Source organism: Chaetomium tenue (assembly GCF_020726465.1).
Source record: "Chaetomium tenue strain MPI-SDFR-AT-0079 chromosome Unknown F5144scaffold_6, whole genome shotgun sequence".
Taxonomy (NCBI): Eukaryota; Fungi; Ascomycota; class Sordariomycetes; order Sordariales; family Chaetomiaceae; genus Chaetomium; species Chaetomium tenue.
Genome location: NW_027117334.1, coordinates 1186282 through 1206296, shown reverse-complemented (window position 1 = coordinate 1206296; position 20015 = coordinate 1186282). Strand labels below are relative to the sequence as shown.

Here is a 20015-nt window from a genome sequence, read left to right as displayed (position 1 = left end):
TTGTCTTCGCTGCGGCCTCTACTGCCGCCCCCTTCGTAGGGATCGGCCGGTGAGTAAAGCGGTAATCTCGGTATAGTACTCGGTAGTGAGACTATTACCTCAATACGCTATCAGCCGCCGGCCTATCTAAAAATAACCCAGCCCGGTGTCTTTAGTATATTGTGATGAAGCCAATCGCTTCCCTCATATCCTCCATACCATGCCGCCCCGCTGTAAACGCCCCAACCGTAGGAAACCCAAACCGCTCTATACCGTCAACCCAGCAACAACAAGCCTTTGCCAACACTCACGCCCCCTTTGGCCCCTGCCCAGGCACCCCCTTCCCCTTCCCCTCCCCGCCCCCACCACTCCCATCCCCATCCTTCCCCGGCTTATCATACCGCGGCATCTTCTCGTACGCATTCGGACTCGGCCGCCGCTTCCTCCGCGCCTTCCCCTCGCCCTTCCTCCCCCGATGTGAGTGGTGCCCGTCGCAGTCGTGCGCGTGTCCGTGCTTGTGGTCGCCGTCGCCCGCTTTCTTCCCGCTTCCGCTTCCACTTGGGTGCCCGGAATCGGAATCGGCGTCGGAGTCGGAGTCGGACGAGTCGGAGGAGGAGGAGGAGTCGCTGGATTCGTCGACGCCGCGCGGGCGGTGGTAGATGCAGCAGACTGGTTGGGGGTGGGGTGTGTTAGTGGGCTTGTGCTGTGGTGGGATGGGTTGGTTGGGAGGTGGGGGTATAGGTGGGCTTACCTTTGGATTTCTTCCTCCCTAACCCCTCATTGTCGACCACGTCGGACCGCCATTGTACCGACCTCCCCGTCGAGGCGTGTGCGCCGCGCAGACGGAGGATGGCTTGTGGCTGGGTCTGGGTCTGTGTGGTTGTGGATGGGGTGGTTTCGGTTTGGCTCGGGGCAGGGCGCGACGGCTGCCGCTGTTGCTGCTGCTGTTGAGATTGGGGGGCGGCTGATGACATGGTGCCGCAAGTAGGTTGTCTTTTCTTTGTATGGAAAATATGTGTAGTCGAGACTCGCCCAAGATTTGGGCTGCCAGTGGTGGACTTGGATGCTTGGTCATGTTAGTTGCCCCACGTCGCATGCAAGGAGCGCACAGACGTTGCTGTGGGGTTGAGGACCCCCTGTCCCCGTTCCTGACCAACAAGGGACCCATCCAATGACAAGCGATCACGGCAAACAGAACATCACTCAGTTGTCAACAAACTCGAATAGCTGAGATGCCCTTATCTTAATGCAAGGGCCAAACATTGAACTTATATTGCAATTGAACCCTTGCTTCGCTTTTCGGTGGTAGTCTATTTGTAGGCGTTGTCTTTAAAAACTTAGTCTGGAAACAGCAAAGTAGAATCTGTAAGTACCAAGAAGGAGACAGGAGTAGCAAAAGGGAACACACAGAGCAGAGTGATTGGAAAGGTCAAGAAATGCTATCCAATGTACTTTTATATTTCCATTCGTTGCCATATGACGGAGCCTTTCAAGGGCTCAGAAAAGATACAGCATTCGCCAAGTTGGGGTTGTGAATTTGAGCTACCTACAAAGCATACCAAACCATAAAGTTCACTCTTTTCTAGAGTATTTGTTTCTTTTCAGTTATCCTCCAATGGCTGTTCGGTATTCAATTTGAGCAGCGGCGCTGTCCTGCTGCTTTCCGTGTCATGTGTGGGGATGGGCTCTGTTTGGGCTTGCACGCAGAATTAAACAACTATCAACCAGCTTAATGACCACAGAGCTTTTCGGATGAAATCACACTGAGTTGACACCTGTGTTTCCTTGTGATAGACTAAGTGCCTGGGAATGTGTCACGATGCTGGTTTGTGAACCACGTCGGCCAGTCGACTGGTTACTCGACCCAGCTTCGCACTTTCTCGCAGCCACAACCACAGCCGCTGACTTGCACTTCCCACCTTCCCGCTCTGTTTGCTTTTATTTTTCTCAGTATCACGACTCCAACACATCGCTTCTCAAACGGAATCACATGCACACTGCGGTTTTGATGGCCATCCAGGTGACGTCAAACTAGGTTGGGTCTCACTGCAGGATACAAGTGGAAGGAAAGCAGGGTCCCGTCGTGCAAACAGTTAACTTTTGGCTCGGCATTGGGTTCCTGCTTCCATTTCCAATGGCAGACCGAGGTTTTTCTTGCTCACCCAAAGAGAAGTCACAATCCACACCCACTTCTGCAGGTGGAATGCGCCTGCCCTCCCTCGTCGACACACACTTCACCTAAGCGGTCGAACGAAACCCACTCGGTACTGCCAGCTGCAGCCTGCCTCGTCAACTCAAAGAAGAAGGAAGTCACCGGGGCAAGCGGGTCCCTGCCGTTTCTGACAACATGGCTGCCCTTAAAGACGGTGAGATGCAGGCAACCGAGGAAAATGATCAACCCACTACTCAAGCCCTTGAGGCGACAACTGGATCGGGGACTGAGCAACAGCCAACGTCCGACGACACCTCTGCGGAAATGCCCCCAAACAAGCCACGGCCCAACCCCGTACGGCGCGAAGCTGACCTGAGCTCCCTGCTAAACCCTAGCGAGAAGGTCGAGCTGACGACGCTGGTTACTCGGGTGACCGAGTCGATGCTCAAGCATGTCACCTTGCTCTTTGACCCCGTCCCCGAGGGTACCAAGGCCGGGACATCCCGCAACACCGTCTGGAGCAAGTTGCCCTCTCACCTCAAGGACTTGAGCCTCCACGACTCCGTGAATGAAACCCAAACCCGGCTCGGCCAGAAGGAGAACGTCAAACCTCCCCGCTCCAAGAAAGCGGGTCGGAACCGAGACAAACGTGGTACTGCTCCGAGTGCCGCCGATGCTCCTAGACAGGAAGAGAGCCATGCCGCCCCACGACTCCAGGAGCTGAAGAAAGAGGCCCTGGCGCACTTCAAAAAGTGGCAAACGGCTGTCCACCGGAGGGTCGGCGAGATTTCGGTCAAGAAAGCACCGGATTTCCAGGGCAGCCCTGCATCTGCTGGCCCCAAAAAGCGCCCCGCCTCTAACAAGAGAGGCAAAGCAGCCGGTAGGATCTGAGCGACGGGACACGTCCTTCAGACTTGCTAACAGCTTGACAGTTCCCAAGTCTCCGGTCACACCATCCATCAGTCTGGAACCCGACCCTGTGCTGACGCAGCTTTACCCGCCCACCGCGACCACGCTCTCCTCATCGCCCGTGGAGAAGAGGTGTCTGTTGCTTCACGCACTACTCCTTCTGCTGCTCTCCATTGAAAACTATGGCGCTTATACCCGGGTCCTGCTCCAGAACATGGCCTCGGCTCTTAAACTGCCTCTTCGTGTCCTAACCGAAGATGAGGTTCGAGTGTGCGATGCCTTGGCCCAGATCGCCAAGGGCATCCCGCCTGAGCTTCTGGCTCCGAAGAAAAGTGAGGATGGCAAGCCCATTAGACGATGGAAGGCTGGGTTGGCGGGTACCCTTGCCGGTGCTATCCCTGGGGCTGGTGGTCTCTTGGCAGCGCTCGAAGCAGCGCGTATTGGGTCCGTTTTTGGGATTTCCGGAATCCCATGCGCAGCCGCAGCAGGTCTTCTTGGTATTATGGGCGAAAATAGCCTAGCTGTGGGCGCGTTGTTCGGCATGTATGGCAGCAGGAACACCGGAAAGATGATGGAGCACTACCTCAAGGATGTCGGCGACTTCGCCTTCCTCCCGCTTCGGGGCTCGCCCAGCCAGCGTTTGGAGATGGGCAAGATCGACCTGGAGAGCCGCCGGCTCCGAGTTGTCTTGGGCATCAGCGGGTGGATGATGAACAAGGATGACGCCGCCAGTCCCTGGCAATGCCTGGGGGAGCAGAGCGAGGTGTATGCCATTCGATGGGAGCTTGACGCGTTATGCAAGCTGGGCGCGTCATTCGATACGCTTGTACGGAGCGCTGCGTGGTCCGTGGCCAAGAAGGAGATCGTTGCTCGGACCAGTGAGCACCGTCCCAGGCCCCCTAATCACTCTGCAATGATGGCTAACTCGCAGGGGCCAGTTTTCTCCAACCTGGCCGACGGTCGATGGCCCGCCAGCCTCCTCAAGATTAGCAAGATCATTGACAACAACTGGAATAACGGCATGGTTCGCGCCGACAAACTCGGATCCACCCTCGCCGACGTTATCATAAGCAAGGCCCAGGGTGAGCGTGGTGTTTCGCTGATCGGATACAGTTTAGGAGCCCGAGCCATCTATGCCTGCTTGATGTGTCTGGCCGAGAAGCGTGCTTTCGGACTCGTTGAAAACGCCATCCTGATCGGGACTCCCGCGCCTTCTGACCCTATGGCGTGGTGCGCCATGAAGAGCGTGGTGACGGGCCGACTAGTCAACGTGTACTCAGAGAACGACTACATACTAGGATTCCTTTACAGGACCAGCAGCATCGAGTTCGGCGTCGCCGGGCTGCAGCGCGTCACCGGGGTTGACGGAATCGAGAACGTGGATGTTACTGCTAAGATCAGTATCCACCCGAGATACCAATACCTCGTAGGCAGTATCCTGCGGCACATCGGCTGGGAAGACACGGACACGACACAGATCACCCGGAACGAGGCCGAGATGTCGTTTTATGAGGACCGTAACCGCAAGCACGAGGAGCGGCGCGACGCTGTCGAGCTGGGCAAGGTGGAGGCCAAGAAAGAAAACGAGCAGGGGATTATCCGGACCAGGATGCGCAAGAAGAATAAGAAATGAACTGCTTGGTGGGTCAGGCTACAATCGTCGGGGAGGCTCGGAAGTATGTTTTGGAGAGGTCGTCTTTGGCGGGAGAGGTGGACGGCGTCATGTTGTCTATTTTAGTGTATTAGCACCCGGCGTTTTAGCCTAGTTGGAGTTATCTGAGGAAACAAACCGCAGAGCAATCAGCATGGTAGTAGCTTGGCTGTCTGCAGCTTGTTGGATGTGTGCCCTCCGCCAAGTCCCCTTCATCCCAGATTTCAGGAAGCAACTGGCCCATCACAACCTGTCTTGTCCTCGCCCATTTCTCTTTCAGCCAATTCAATATCACTCCTCTCCCTTCACCGCCCTCCCCTCCGCATCCGCGCCCCTCACAACACCATCACCCTTCCCGCTCCTCACAACAAAATACCTCCCCACCCTCTCCCCCGCACCCCCGAGCACATCCCAATCCTCCACCCCTTCTATCCCACCACCATCCCCCCCCTGTTCCCCCCTCCTCCTCCTCGGCCGTCGACACCGCCCCCGCACCTCCTCCGCCCGTAACGCCGCCGCCACCCCCGCCGTCTCTAGCCCGATCTTCGCCTCGCGCTGGCCGGCCGCTGTCTCGTCGCGGATTGCGGACAACGGGGGGATGTTGGCGGTGGGCACGCGCTGGATGTCGCGCACGAAGTGGAGTTGCGCGTGCAGGGTGGTGAGCATGTGTGTGGTGAGGGAGGGGGTGGGGGGGTGCGGGAGGGCGGAGAGGTTGAGGAGGTGGTGCAGTTGGGGGGGGGTTAGGGGTGGTTCTTGGGGGGGGTGTGGTTGGGTTGGGGTGGTTGTGGTAGTGGTGGATGGGGGGAGAAGGGCGCGGATGGACCAGGTGGGTTTCGAGAGTAGTGCGTGAGGGTCGTGTTGCTGTGGTGGTTGTTGTTGTTCAAGATGTGGTCGGCCGGGTGGTGTGGTGGAGGTTTGGCGGGTTTGGTGGGTCTGGCCAAGACGGGGTCGCCTGATGAGGCGGGAGAGGGGGAGGCGCGGGCTGGCCATGTTTGTGGCCTGGCTGTCGGGTTGTTGGGTGTGGTTTGAAGCTCGGATGAGACGAGCTGAATGAAGCTGGGGTTGATGTTGAATTGGAAAGTATGTATTTTTGGGCGATCAATTGGAAAAGGCTAGCTTGTTTCAGGGAACGCTAAGCCGAAAGAGGAATCTTTAAACTCGTAACAGCTGGCGTCATAGCTTGCGCTGCAGCCATGAGACTGTGTTGGCCCACTGCCCCGCCTTACCCAAAGCCCCCAACCAGCCCGCTGAGCCCTGTATAAGACTGCAACGCGACACCACCCGACCATAGCCTCGCTCTCGATTCCCGTCCATCTCGAAACCTCTCCCCATTAGCATCGAAACGACACCATGGCTCTCGACCCACGCGCGCTTGAGGATAAGGTGCGCCTACTCCCCAGCCCCGCCACGCCCCCTCGCGCCGCTGCTAACGGTTAGCTACACAGGCGAAGAAGGCCCTCCAGGGCGCGTCCGGAGGATTCAGCTTCTTCAGCAACAAAGAAGAAAAATACCAAAATGCCGCCGATCTCTACGTCCAGGCAGCCAACGCCTACCGGTTGGAGCGGATGAGTACGTCGCTTGCGCCTAGCCAATCCCTTACCCGGCATGAGCTGACCGCAGATAGACAAGGAGGCTGGACTGTGTTTTGAGGCGGCGGCGGGGATTCACAAGGACAAGCTGAACGAGCCGGACGATGCGGCGAACCAGATGGTGGACGCATTCAAGGTCTACCGGAAAGAATACCCCCAGGACGCCATCCGCTGCATCCAGGTGGCCATCAGCCGGTACCAGGCGAAGGGCAACTTCCGGCGAGCGGCATCGCATCTAGAAAATGCCGCCGAGTTGCTCGATGAGGTCGGCGACCGCAAGGGCGCCATCCCGCTCTACACCGAAGCGGGGCGCCACTACGAGGACGACGGCGCAAAGGCGTGAGTGGCCATATGTTAGTTTCGCCCTATGCTTTGTTGCTAACGCTTTTGGGCAGCCTGGCGAACAAGAACTGGCTCAAGGTGGCCGATATGTCTGGACTTGAGGGCGATTACTTCCAGGCCGTGGAACTTTACGAGAAGGTAGCCGACTCATCACTCGACAACCACCTGATGAAATACTCGGTCAAGGACTACTGGATGAAGGCAGGGATCTGCATCCTCGCGACCAAGGACCTCGTCAGTTCCCGCCGTAACCTGGAGAGGTACGTAGAGAAGGATCCGTCGTTTGCGACCCAACGGGAGTACCAGCTGCTCTCGGACCTGATCGAAGCCATCGACGCCGGGGATCAGGAGGTGTTCACCGACAAGCTGTACCAATACAACCAGATGAGCCCACTCGACAAGTGGAAGACGGAGATCTTCCTCAGGATCAAGAACCAGATCGAGGATGCGGACAACGAATTTGCTTGAGATACTGCCTGGATGGTTTTGGCGTTTGGGGTTAGAGCGCATAATTGATGGAAAGATTCGACGACTGTGGGATAGAGGAAGTATGTAACTCGGCCAATGGAACAAACCAAGGCTTGAGCCAACAATCATCCCAGCCAACCTACACCATGCCAATCGTTGCACTGCAAATGTACCAGTTTTACGTACCCTTTGAAAACACTCAGACCATAAACAGTCGACGCGATCACTTCCGATCTTGCTATCGAGGAACACACCTCATTTACATTGTCTGACACTGGGGGTGGGGGCTGGTTACAACACAGCGCAGACACAGCAGCCGGAGAGCCATTGCCGAGGCGTGCTAGCAGTGTAGTACGTCCTAAATAATCCTGACAGTCGTACACATTCACATATCCTCCCATTCCTCACCCTGTTGATCGTGAACAGGGATGTGTGTTCAAGGTAAATCTCACGAACTCTCCCTCAGTTAACCCTGAACTTTGGCCGTCTGTCAACCCTTATCAGACCCTGCATTGAGGTGGGGTTGGCTCCGATAAGCGATAACACCCAACTTTTTGATTCTGCCTCTGAAATTTCTCGATTTCCAGACCGAGAGGTGCTTCGTCTTGCACACCGGACCTCAGATACAGACTGTCAAGATGGCTTCTCCTTCATTGAAAGAGAAGCTGGACAAGATCCGGTCTCCAAATCTGCAGAGCCAGAAGCAGGTGGGTTTTATGATTCTTTCCTCTTTTTTTTCTCGTCGTTTCTTCTTTCCGAAGGCCAGTACTGATTTAATTGCGTTACAGACTGCTAGTATTCTCGAGGGTGTCGAGTCTGCCCTCAAGGAACGCAACACCGAGCCCACCCCTACCGCCTACTTTGCCGCACTCCTCAGCCTCCTCGACAACAAGGCACTCGCACATCCCGTCGTCTATCTTCTCGATGTCATCACACCCTTCGCCCCCGAACCCCTCCTCCGAGCCAAGTTCACCCAGATCCTCACCTTGTTAGCGCCAGTACTGTCCCAGCCCGACGCCGATGCGCCCCTGATTAGATCATCAATTGGTTGCCTGGAGCACTTGTTGCTGGCTCAGGATGCGGCAGCATGGGAGATGAGCGCCGCTGTGATCGGCCCCCGCCGCGCCGTGGGCGGCTTGCTAAGCTTTTCCCTGGACCCCCGCCCGAAGGTGCGCAAGAGGGCGCAGGAAGCCCTGAGGAATATCCTCAAGACCCCCCCGCCGAGTCCCTCCCTCGACCACCCCGCCGCGGCCATGTGCGCCGAGACCGCCATCATGAGCCTGAACGCCGTGGCAGAGAAGGCCGCCCAGCTGAGGAAGGAGAAGAAGGGCTCCGAGGCCGTACATGACCCCGAGCTCATCCACGCGCTGCAGCTGGTCAAGACCGTTGCGTCTGCCAGCGGCGGATGGCCGAGCAAGAAAATTGAGTCGTTATGTGAACTGCTCCTTGGAATCGCCCGGTCCGGAAACGAGCACATGAGCATGTCGGTGTTTGACATTTTCGAGATGATCTTTGAGGGTATGGCGGACGACGTTGCGTCGGCCAAGCTTCCGAGGTTACTCGAGATCATCAAGGAGCTGCGCCCGGCCGCCAACGATACCCAGCTGCTCCCGCCGTGGATCGCGATCGTATCCAGAGCCTACGACGTTTCGGCGCAGATTTCTCCAGAGGAGACTTTCCAAGAACTGCTAGAGCCATTCAACATGGTGGCGGGGTACCTTGAGTCCGAGGCCAAGAACATCCGGATCTCGGCTTCGGAGTGTTTGGTGTCGTTCATGGCGAACTGTGTCCCCAGACAGGTGCTGGTGGACCCATCAATATACGACGAGAAAGTTATCCAGCAACTAGTGAACACGGTGGAAGGTCTTCTCACTGTGAAGTACCAAGCAGCGTGGCTTGAGACTTTCAACGTCATTGGTGCCATGTTTGACGCCCTACGCTGGGCAGCGGCGCCGCATCTCCTCACCATAACGAAGAGCATCGGTGAGATGCGCGGTAACGATTCATTCGCCGGGAAGCAAGAGGCGGACGAAGTGATTGGGAAGGCAATTCGAGCAATGGGCCCGGAGGCGGTTCTGGGAGTCTTGCCCTTAAATCTCGCCAAGCCGGCGAGAGGCCAGCCGGGGAGGGCTTGGATGCTTCCGCTCTTGCGCGACTACACATCAAACACCAACCTCGCCTTCTTCAGAACCGAGTTTGTGCCCTTGAGCGCGGCTATGTTCCAGCGCGTTCTTGACCACGGTGACGCCCCGAAGACGATGGAGATCAAGATCTTTGAGACAGTTGTGCAACAAATTTGGTCCATCCTCCCAGGATTCTGCGATTTGCCGCTGGACCTCGTGGAAGCGTTCGACAAGGAGTTTGCCGAGATGTTGACAAGTCTGCTCTATGAACAAGTAGAGCTGCGTCTGGATGTCTGCCGTGCCCTCAAGGCGCTCGTGGAATCCAACCAAGCCGTCGCCTCAGCGACAGAGGAAGAAGACCCCGTCCTGCACAGCAGGGTAACCAAGGAGGCGGCGCGGAAGAACCTCGGGTACCTGGGAACTACATTCTCTGCCGACTTCCTTGCGGTGCTCTTCAACGTCTACAGCACAACCCTGCCCCAGAAGCGGGGGCCAGTCCTGCAAACCATCAACGCCTATCTCAGCGTCATCCCGCCGGCGCGGCTCATGGAAACGTTTGACCTCGTGTGCGAGAAGCTGGCTGCTGCTCTCCAAGAACCGGTCGAGAAGCCCAAGAACCAGCAGAGCGGCGAGCAGGTGCCTTCCACAGCCCACACGCTGATGGACCTTGTCGTCACTATGTCTATCTACCTACCGCGAGAGAGCTTCGAGGCTCTATTTAAGATCGCGTCACTCGTTGTCTTCAAGGATGACGACCCACAACTTCAAAAGAAGGCTTACAAGATGATTCCGCGGCTAGCGGATTCGGAAATTGGCAAGGCCGCTCTTGAGCAAAGGCACCCCGAGCTTCAGAGCCTTATCCTGTCGAGCGCCGAGAAGGTGTCTGCGCCCGCCAGGCGAGATCGTCTTGCCGCAATTACCGCGCTGCTCCCCTTTATTCCCCACACATCACTCCATTTCATTCCCGCTGTCCTCTCCGAGGTGGTCATCAGCTGCAAGGAGAACAATGAGAAGGCTCGGACGACAGCCTTCGACCTCCTTGTTTTGATGGGCCAAACCATGGTGGCTGCGGACGGAGCAGTGATCGATAACAGCAAGGTCCCGAACATGCCCAAGGACGCGCCGGCAGTAAAGGCCTCGATGGAGGAGTACTTCACCATGGTTAGCGCCGGTCTCGCAGGCAGCACGCCCCACATGATCTCAGCTTCCATCACCGCCATCACCCGCGTCCTCTACGAGTTCCGGGAGCTGCTAAGCAAAGAGACCATGTCAGACCTGGTGCAAACCATGGACCTCTTCCTGACCTCTAACAACCGCGAGATCGTCAAGAGCGTGCTGGGCTTCGTCAAGGTGTGCGTCATCAGCCTGCCGGCCGAGCTCATGACCCCGCGCCTCCCGACCCTGATCCCCAACGTCATGGTCTGGAGCCACGAGCACAAGGGCCACTTCCGCTCCAAGGTCAAGCACATCCTCGAGCGCATGGTCCGCCGCTTCGGCGTCGACACAGTCAACAAGCACTGCCCAGAAGCCGACCGCAAGCTCATTACCAACATCCGCAAGACCAAGGAGCGCAGCAAGCGCAAGAAGGAAGCCGCCAAGGAGGGCGGCGGCGACGACTCGGACGGCGAGGGCAGGCGCAAGAGCCGCTTCGAGAACGAGTACGACCAAGCACTGTATAGCAGCGAGGACGAGGACGGCGGCGGCGGCAACGACTCAGACCATTCAGACGACTCGGACGCCGAGATGACGGGCCGCAAGCAGAACCGCCGGGGCGGCGCCGCCGCCGCGCACCGGGGCGCTAATGCCTACATCCTCGAGGACGAGGCCGAGCCCCTCGACCTGCTCGACCGCAACGCCCTTGCCAACATCTCCACCACCAAGCCCGGCCGCCTGCGCAAGGACGGCACCGGCAAGCGCATGAAGGCCAAGACGGACGTCGACGGGAAGCTGATTTTGGGTGGGGATGATGACGCTGGCGCGATGGATATCGACACCCCCGCCGCCGGTACAGCCGGTGGTGAGGAGGAGAGTGGCGTGGGCGCGTATGTGGCTGCGCTACGGGGCAAGGATGCGCCGCGTCGTGGTCAGCGCGGGAAGTTGAAGTGGAGCCGCGGGCGGAAGGGGGATGATGATGACGATAGCGATGATGGCGGCGGCGGCATGGATGTTGATGAGGGTGCAGCTGCGAAGGCGTTCAGAGATAATAAGCGCGGGAATGACCGCAGGAGAGGTGGTGGTGGTGGTGGTGATGGAAGGGGGAGGGGTGGCGGTGGTGGTGGGTTTGGGAGAGGGAGGGGTGGTGGAGGGAGGGGAGGTGGACGTGGTGGGAAGGGGGGGATTGCGGCTGCTTCTGGGCGGAGGGGGTTGGGACAGGAGAGACAGAGGGGGCCTGCTACGCAGGGGAGTCGGGTTAATAAGGGTGGGAGCAGGCGGTCATGAGTTGGGGGTTTTGTTTGGAGGGCTGTGGTTGGTTTTATGTTTTATTCCGTGGTGTTGAGGTCGGGTAAAATGGTTCTGATCTAGGGCTTGAAATTGTTTGATCATGTTCTTTGTGAGCTTGCGGGTGAGTGTTTCCCCAGAGAGAAATGAGTGGCAATTCCCTTAATGATCGATGGTAGAGTTGAACCTCACCTCCATGCGGTATACTTCCACAGCAACGACTCTGTAATAAAGGTAGATGGAATGTACCGTAGACATAACTGCGGCTTTACACCCTTCTGAGTTGTACTGAGAGGTGCGTGAAGTCGCGAAGTTTGAGCGATAGTCTAGAGTTTTCTTGACAAAAAGTCCCCCCGACCGAAATATTTCCATTCTCCAAAGCCGAGGTTTATCGGAAGACACGATGCAGCTCGATCCAGAGAGAGGCGGCTTGCTCTCAAGGCTCATTGATTGGGCTTGCCATCTTTGCGCGCGCCTCGGCTGGTGTCCACTCATCGAGTCTGGACATGTCTCTAATGCACCCCCTATTGGGCGAAGAAGAGGGGTGAGACATGGCGCCTCAACGACACAAGGCTCGCTGCCTTGCATACTCAATTCCCACATCAACCACGAAACTGCGAGTGAGACACGGGGTCCAACGTCTACTCAGCCTTAATGAAGGAACCGCGCGGGTTCATGGCTTCTTTCTAGGCCTAGGGCTTGGTCTCCCAGCGAATGAAGAAACCTCTCGTAACCGCGCGCTCTGCTCTACCCCTATTCTCTGAGTACACATTGCACTTCTCGCGGCCTTATAAAGGGGGATAGTAGACGCCTCTGAAACCTGACCAGCCCAAGCACTTCTACAAACACTTCGAACCTAAGATCACATCCAATGTCTCTTACTAATTACATTCTCAACGGGCGTGATGTCCCCAAGTCCGATGTCATTCTCGAGCTGACCCTTGCACTCAATGCAATACTATCTGCGGCCACCTTGGTCGAGAATAACCTATCCCGCATCGACGAGACCGACGATGTCAAGGAGAAGATCCCCAGCGCCTTCAAACGTACTGCCCGCTCGCGTACACCGCCCCTCGTCCAACCCACCGTCGTCCTGACTTTCTCGGACCCGCCAGCCCAGTCACGCCCCTATTTCACCATCGGCTACGACCCAGCCTCGTGTGATGTCGTCTGCGCCGACCCCGCCGTCGACGACGTCCACTTCAAGCTGGCGCTCGAGGGCGACCACGTCGTCCTGTACGACGTCTCTTCTTCCGGCAGTCACATCACCCTGGACGACCGCGGCACCCACCAGACCTATCCAAAGCCGGGGGCACCCTACCGATGCATCCTACCCCTAGACTGCAGGGTCACTCTCAAGTTCCCAGGCCACGAGTTCATAATCCGCATCCCCTCCCGCAACCTAGCCGAAGCCGACGACTACTGCCAGAACCGCGATGCATTCCTCTCTCACCGCTCAGGGGGTCCAGCCCCCCCCGCCGGCTTGCCCGAGCCGTCCCAGTACCATGGCAGCAACTGGCGACCCATGTACTGGCTAGAATCCCCTCTCGGCAACGGCGCCTTCGGAACCGTCTCCCGCGCCCACCGCCTCCACGACTGGGCCGTCTTCGCCATCAAAGAACTCAAACCCGCCACCACATCCCAACCCTCCCCCCACCCCAACCAATCCACCACCACCACCACCACCACCAACCCCCCAAAACCCCGCCGCAGACGCTCCTCCCCACCACCCATCGACACCCACACCCTCGCGCACGAGCTGCGCGCACTCCGACGTCTACCACCACACAACCACATCATCCCCTACGCGGACTGGTACGACGACGGTCCCGGGCGGGGGCGGAGCATGCTGGTGATGGAGTACTGCGCGGCGGGCAGCCTGGCCGACCTGCTCGCAACATCGGCATCGTCGGGGGGGGCATCGGCGCCGTTCTCGCACAGTGTTGTGACGCTCGTCCTGCGCCAGGTGGCGGAGGGGTTGGCGTTTTTGCATGCGAATCGCGTCACGCACAGGGATTTGAAGCCCGCGAATGTGCTGGTTCGGGGGACGGAGCCGTTGGTGTTGGCGTTGGCGGATTTTGGGTTGGCGGGTTTGGGGGGGAGGGGGGGGGAGGGGGTGATGAGGGGGGTGTGTGGGACGGTGTTTTATAGTGCGCCGGAGTTGCTGGGGGGGGGGCCGTATACGGAGGTGGTGGATGTTTGGTCGATGGGGGTGGTGGGGATTGAGATGGTTGATGTGATGCTGACGGGATTGACGGCGGACGTGGCTATGGACTACCCCAGGGGGATCGCCGCTCGAGCGAAGGCCATGTATGAGAGGAGCTCGTGGCCGGTTCTGGAGATCGTGAACAACATGTTGAGGTGGCAGGGCTCAGATCGGCCTACGGCGGCCGAGTGCCTCGATGATCTTGATCAGCTGCTGAAGCTTGAGCGGCCGAGTTTGGCCGAGCTGGCGACGCTGGCGAGGTCGGGCGGTCACGGCCCCTCTCCAGAGCAAGTTCGCTATTTTGCCATGGGCGCGGGCGCCACGGTACGGCCTGCCGCTGCCGCACCGGGCACGCCGATAGGGGGTGATGGTTATGGTCGATCTCCGGACCCAATCCGCCGTTCTCCCCAGGGCACGGCAGTATGGTAGTGCACGGAGGGGAGTTGTGAACGCGCCGCCTTGAGGGTGGATGGAAATGCCTTGTATTGCGGTAGAACGGGGCAGCAAGGGGGGTTGGGGTGGAACGGTGATAACAACGGAATACCCTCTGGTTGACAACGGATGCAAAAGTAATGAATCTAGTAACTATTTCGTATATGATGGATTCCAGTGCGCCTGTCCCTTATTACCAAAATTAGTCTTCTTTGTTTACACCCCTTTTCGCCCCACAAACCCCCTTTTCCCCCTCGACTCTCAACATCACTTGCCACACATGTTCAAACCAATCACTGCCTCGTAGCGTTAGCACTGACGCCGGTCACCTTACCCCCCATTGCCGCCCCTGTTCTACGCTGCGGCGCCGCGTTGTTTGATCTCTGCGTTGAAGCGCTAGCACGCCCCTTTCGCCCGGGCCGTTGCTCCTCCTCCTCCTCGACACGAGGCAGCATTCTACGGACTGTTCTCTCCTTGAGAGATGGATTCTGTGGTGCTGGTCTCGGTGATTCGGAGCGCAATTGATGGCTCGCTACACGTTTCTGCGCAGAGATAGCAGGCTGCTCACTCCGTGCTACGCTCATGGGCTTGGGCTGTTGAGGAACGCCCGTGCCCCTCTTTTCTAGAGGGTTCTGTCCTGTCGTGGTGACAATGCTAGGACGTTGTGGAGCGATAGAACCCTTCTGTTCCCTGTGGTTTTGCGCCTGGGTACGGGATGCTTTGGGTAATGGTGCTTCCAGTGAGTTGGACCGTGGGAGAGCGTCAGTGCCTCGTTTGTGGCTGGGATTGTGGGCTGGAACCGCAGCAGCCGCGGCGACAGCTCGGAATCTCGACGTCTGGAACTCTCTCTCTTCGATTTCTCGAATTTCAGACGATCGGAACACTTGGCTGCTAGTGTGGGGCGAGGATGAGTTGCTAAACTGGCCATCCTGGTCCTGGTTTGGGCGCAAAGAGTCTAGAAAGTCGCTTGCGTCCTCAATGCATTCGGCTGCGGGGAGTCGATCGTCAGGATCTCGGGCCAGCATCTTCCTCACATTGGCAACGAGCCTGTCCCTGGGATCCCGGTTAAACATGCCCTGTATCTCGTCAAAAACGAAATCGGAGTAGTTTGGTCCACGGTTCCCTGGCAAGGGCGGCAGGCCATTTTTTATCAGCGCAAACCCAACAACACCGAGGGCCCAGATATCGACGGCATTGGTGTAACCGACTCCCCATATCTCGGGAGCCATGTAAGGCGTGGTGCCACAGATCGTCTCCATGCGAGAGCGGCTGTCGCTCTTTCTGTCTGCCAGGCCAAAATCAGCTAGGGCAAGGGAGAGTGGGCTCTTGCTGCGCAGGAGGATGTTGTCGGGCTTGAGATCGCGGTGCGTGATGCCTTGGCCGTGGATATAACGCAGTCCTTCAGCCGTTTGCTTTAGGATCTCGGCAATTTCGGACTTTTTGAAGTGCTTTTTTGGATCCCTTATCATTTGTTCGAGGTTTCCGTGCTGGCAATATTCCATGACAAGAATCCAGCGGCCCGGTATGTCTTGGTACCAGTCCATATACCCAACGATGCGTTCGTGTCTGAGAGATTGCAATGCTTCCATCTCCTTTCTCAGGTTTCTTTTGTTGGTGTCAGAACCTTTCTTCTTGTTTGATTCGAGCACGGATTGCAGGTTGGACATGGAATGGAACCTGGGGTTGGATTCGACGATTTGCTTTGCGGCGAAGACATGCCAGTCTTGCAGACGGTGCACCATATACACGGTGCCAAACGAGCCCTGCCCCAACTCTTTTGCAAACCAGTACATATATTTCCTCCTCTCAACTGTCGGGTGAGAGGGAGTCGCGCTCTCTGTTGGGACCTGAGAGGCGATGCTCAGCGCTCCAAGGTCGGAGCACTTGGCGAAGAAGGCATCACGCCTCTTGCGAAATTCGTCAACTTGAGTGCTGTCGAGAGAGGGGACTCTCAGCATGAAGGCCATGCTGTTCTTCCGCTCAAGGTTGATGATACACCTGTGGGGTAGGATACACTTATACGGGGCGCCGGGCTTCGGCCAGGTTTGCTGCATTCCGCGTTGTCCTAGACCCAGACTGCTTCCACGTGAGGAGAGGTCGTACAACACGACGTGGTCGCCTTCGATAGCGACCTTGATGTGCTGGTTGCTCACTGAAGGGGAGCTACAGACGACGTCACAGCATTTGGGATCGCGACCAATGACGAAGTGGGATCGCGATTGGCCCGGAGGGTTGGAGAAGGAGAGGACGATGGTGAAAGAGGGAACTTCTTCTGTTTTGGCTCGTTCATGGCGGGAGAGCACAGCGGTGCTCGAATCCTCATGAGTACGGGACCGGTTAGCCTTAAGAAAGGGACCACATCCTTCGAAGGCCGATACTTGTAGTGTTAGGACGATGTCTGGTCTAGGCACCCTGCGCCCCTTCACAACGCAATTGTCAAGATCCATTTAAAGGTAATTGGAGGAGTCGTTGCGATGATGAGAAATAGGATGGTACGATGAATACTAGTTTACAAATTGTACAATCCTCTGGGTCGCCTGGGGTTATTAAATCCCTTCATGACGCTAGACGGCTCTCATGGCAGGCCTGTCACACTGGGTTGTCGGTATGACGTTGATGAGGGGCTTTTGTAACCGAGAGGGGTGGTCTCATAACCCAGCAACCCGAAAGCTGAAAGGTGAGGCGTTGCCGCCGTCCAGCTGGTGGCCAGGGGGGAGGGGAGGAGGGGGGGGGGGGGGGAAAGGGGTTAACCGGTTATTGTTCATGTTCCATGGAGGAGATGGAGACGGAGGAAACGCGAAGAAGAAGAGAAAGCCGTGATGATGAAAGGGAGGGGTCACAAAAAAGGTTGCAGGTTTGACCTGTGCGTGAGGTCAACAGTGGCCGGTTTTTCGAGTTTCATGGATTGAACAGTCGGAGGGAGGAAAGTGAGGCCAAAGTTACACAGCAGCCGACTTATAACCGAATTATCAGACTATCAACAATCCCATTTTGCGCGACAGTGATGAATCTCGATTTGGAAGGTGCCATTTTGGTCTCGATATGCAACAACCAATTTGGTGCTTCAGGGTTTCACGCTCTGCGACCTGCATCTTGCAGAACCGTCTTCACGACGTTAATTACCAACTTCTCTCCGCTCCCCGTCTCCTATCCACCCAGCCGTACGTATAAGCAGCCTTAGGTACCCAATTGATTTTGGTCCATGAACCATCAGCTTATTTAGACTTTTAAAGTTTACGGGTAGTCATCAATCTGATTGTGCGTTGCGGGCTGTCCCGCGCAGCTCACTGCAGCTCGTTGCACCGGTTGCCGTCGCCATCATCTCGATTCATCCATGTAATCAACCAACCGACCGGCCGACCGACCGACCAACCAGCCAACCAAACACCCCTTGAGACGGCCGCTCTGGGCGGGGGCCTCATGAGCTCACACATCTGAACCTAAAATCAGACCAACGTCGCAACGGCCTTGTGTTGCTCACAGCCATTCTTCCCGTCAATCCCAACCCCTCCGCAGCTCATCTCGTCTTCCCTCAGATTTTGGATATGGCATCGCCCTCGGTCAGTGGAAACGAATCCGAACCCCCCGTAGCCCAGTTGTCCTCTGCAAGTCGGCCTCCTTCCCCGTCTCTTGTTCCGGGCTTCCTCAACCTTGATGTCGTGAATGAGAAACTCAGGTTTGCATCGCCGTCTCGCGTTACCTACCATAAGACCCCCATCAACCTAACACCAGCTACAGACAACGCACCCTGTCCCCAGAGACCCCGAGTGCTGAAAAGGAGCGCACGAAGGCTCGCAAACCTTTTGACGAGCTCGTTGAGCTGGGAGGCATACCCTTGCGGCCTTGGGTCGACTACCGAGCCGAAGAGCTCATCGATGCTCAACGGGGCGACGACAACGGGGAGGAATGGATGCAGTGCCGCTACATGGATGAGCGAATGTACTGGCAGTCCCAGCTGAGGCTTTGGTCCCGATTTGCGAAACGCCGGAGTCAGGATTCTGAGTCTAGCCTCCGCACATTAGACCCAATTGCCGCCGTCAGTGCCTTTACCGCCTACTTACGAAACCATCTACAGAGAGATATGGAAGACCGCGAGCAGCCCGGATGTGAACTGTGGTCCAGCTATTTCAACATGGAGTGGCATAGAGAGTTTATTGAGCTCGTTGTGGAGAATCTCCCTGTTGCCGACGCCCTCCTCAAACAGCTGAAGGTGAAAGGCGGGGATAGCAGCGTGCCAGAGATGGCAGAAGTTACTCAAGAGGGTCTCATTAAAGAATACAACATTCCCCGCCAGGAGCTCTGGGACAAACTTTGGGACCACACTCAAGCGTCATTGGCCGAGTCAGGGGCCGAGTCGTTGCTCCCGACAAAGCGGCAGAGAGACGAGGCAGACGACCCCAGACGACGCAGACAAAAATGCAGACGAAGAAAACGCGAGACCTCCAAAACGCATGGTGTTAAGCGCGAAACTGAGCGTCGGGACTGATGGCCTTTCACCAAAAGAGAGCCAAAAGGTGCCTAAACCGTCAATAGGGTCGGCCGGCGGCAATTGACGTGGGAAAGGGCCCCGAAAGCTCGGCTCTTAGAAAGCCGGACATGCCGAACACTGAGAAACGCAAAGTCAACGGGCAACAGAGGGGGTGAGTGAATACGCTTCAGCAGAGGGCTACAGGCCTATCGTGATCATTATCAGACACTAATATGGGTAATACGCCACGGACGACGAGGACGGCGGAACGTAGCTGGGCGGAGTTTGCGAAGCTGCGCTGAGGTTGCTACTCGTTTGGGGGGGGTTAAGAAAGGTGACTGTAATAACCAAATAACCATATAGTGAGTGACCAAATGCTAAGTTCCAATGTCGGCGGCTACCGCAGCCTCGTGTTTGATAACCCCGGATTCCAGGACTTCGCCTTTGTTTCAAGTCTCAGGGTCCGGCCGGACCAGGGATGCTCTCAGCCGTGCCACAGCAATGATCTAACTGTGCAGGTTTTCAAGCGGAGAGCTCAGTCCCAGGTTGGGGGCCAAATCCAGGAAGGCCATGCACTGCGCGTGTCACTATATTTATTATGCCAGCCGGGAGGCGTATGTTTAGGCCAATTGGTTGGCTGTTTGAGGCCCGCGAGGATGTGGCTGTCGCAGCTTCCCCCTTCAGTGGCTACGGGATTCAACGAAATCAGGTCACGACATTGAAGCAACAACGGATTTCATTGCGGTAGTACAAGGGCAGACCGGGCTTGTGGCATCGCCGGACGGGCCCAGTTAACCGGATCTCTGACAACGCGAGCCTCCATCGAGGGCATGGCCGGTACTGTGAGGATGAAAAGGAGGATAGGGCCCCGGCATTTGGTGAGCTTGATGGCACATAAAATAATGAAATGGGGACGTTGAGCCGGGTGTCGAATGCTCTTCTTGCTTTTAGACCGAAATACCGTCCACCACCCTCTCTTTTCTTCTCCCATCTCGGTACTTCCCTATCCAGATCTGCCGGCAGATCCAAGGATACAACCACAGCATAACACAAAATATCCCATGATTCCATCGATACACGCCACCACACTTGAACTATCCTCCTAAGTTTCTTTCACCGGTACGTGTACATATATAGCCCCCACACCAGCCCCCTTCCCCCCTTCCCCTTCCCTTCTCCCAAAACTAACAACCGAAAAAACCGCCCCCACCCACCTAACACCCACCCCAGCCAAAGAAAAAAAAAACCCAAAAACCC

General features: G+C 56.9%; 8 protein-coding genes across 8 annotated transcripts; 5 read left to right on the top strand and 3 right to left on the bottom strand.

Moving 5' to 3' along the window:
- Nucleotides 1-286: 286 nt before the first annotated feature.
- F5144DRAFT_614807 (type 1 phosphatases regulator YPI1) lies at nucleotides 287-1049 on the bottom strand (the record flags this gene model as incomplete). Its single annotated transcript, XM_066791778.1, has 2 exons — nucleotides 731-1049; nucleotides 287-648 (listed from the first exon to the last, which is right to left on the bottom strand). The coding sequence occupies exons 1-2, from the start codon at nucleotides 951-953 to the stop codon at nucleotides 287-289; spliced, it is 585 nt and encodes a 194-aa protein (XP_066639624.1). The 5' UTR covers nucleotides 954-1049.
- Nucleotides 1050-2326: 1277 nt separating this feature from the next.
- Nucleotides 2327-4673, top strand: F5144DRAFT_496083 (uncharacterized protein; the record flags this gene model as incomplete). Its single annotated transcript, XM_066786135.1, has 3 exons — nucleotides 2327-2485; nucleotides 2675-3011; nucleotides 3064-4673. 3 exons carry the CDS (start codon nucleotides 2327-2329, stop codon nucleotides 4671-4673), a joined length of 2106 nt encoding a protein of 701 aa, XP_066639623.1.
- Nucleotides 4674-4736: 63 nt separating this feature from the next.
- Nucleotides 4737-5775, bottom strand: F5144DRAFT_344084 (uncharacterized protein). Its single transcript, XM_066784246.1, has one exon. The coding sequence runs from the start codon at nucleotides 5679-5681 to the stop codon at nucleotides 4983-4985; it is 699 nt and encodes a 232-aa protein (XP_066639622.1). The 5' UTR covers nucleotides 5682-5775; the 3' UTR covers nucleotides 4737-4982.
- Nucleotides 5776-5858: 83 nt separating this feature from the next.
- Nucleotides 5859-7509, top strand: F5144DRAFT_517480 (soluble NSF attachment protein). Its single transcript, XM_066786642.1, has 4 exons — nucleotides 5859-6074; nucleotides 6137-6260; nucleotides 6316-6619; nucleotides 6676-7509. Exons 1-4 carry the CDS (start codon nucleotides 6042-6044, stop codon nucleotides 7088-7090), a joined length of 876 nt encoding a protein of 291 aa, XP_066639621.1. The 5' UTR covers nucleotides 5859-6041; the 3' UTR covers nucleotides 7091-7509.
- Nucleotides 7510-7677: 168 nt separating this feature from the next.
- On the top strand, nucleotides 7678-11703 carry F5144DRAFT_344037 (NUC173 domain-containing protein). The gene is made up of 2 exons (XM_066784245.1): nucleotides 7678-7797; nucleotides 7879-11703. Exons 1-2 carry the CDS (start codon nucleotides 7729-7731, stop codon nucleotides 11650-11652), a joined length of 3843 nt encoding a protein of 1280 aa, XP_066639620.1. The 5' UTR covers nucleotides 7678-7728; the 3' UTR covers nucleotides 11653-11703.
- Nucleotides 11704-12523: 820 nt separating this feature from the next.
- On the top strand, nucleotides 12524-14462 carry F5144DRAFT_538560 (kinase-like domain-containing protein; the record flags this gene model as incomplete). The annotated part of the gene is made up of 1 exon (XM_066787103.1): nucleotides 12524-14462. The coding sequence occupies one exon, from the start codon at nucleotides 12524-12526 to the stop codon at nucleotides 14285-14287; it is 1764 nt and encodes a 587-aa protein (XP_066639619.1). The 3' UTR covers nucleotides 14288-14462.
- Nucleotides 14463-17201, bottom strand: F5144DRAFT_581794 (kinase-like domain-containing protein). The gene has a single exon (XM_066789450.1). It carries the CDS (start codon nucleotides 16735-16737, stop codon nucleotides 14584-14586), a length of 2154 nt encoding a protein of 717 aa, XP_066639618.1. The 5' UTR covers nucleotides 16738-17201; the 3' UTR covers nucleotides 14463-14583.
- A 452-nt stretch (nucleotides 17202-17653) lies between these two features.
- On the top strand, nucleotides 17654-18868 carry F5144DRAFT_344008 (uncharacterized protein). The gene is made up of 3 exons (XM_066784244.1): nucleotides 17654-17966; nucleotides 18029-18804; nucleotides 18854-18868. The coding sequence occupies exons 1-2, from the start codon at nucleotides 17836-17838 to the stop codon at nucleotides 18774-18776; spliced, it is 879 nt and encodes a 292-aa protein (XP_066639617.1). The 5' UTR covers nucleotides 17654-17835; the 3' UTR covers nucleotides 18777-18804; nucleotides 18854-18868.
- Nucleotides 18869-20015: the final 1147 nt, after the last annotated feature.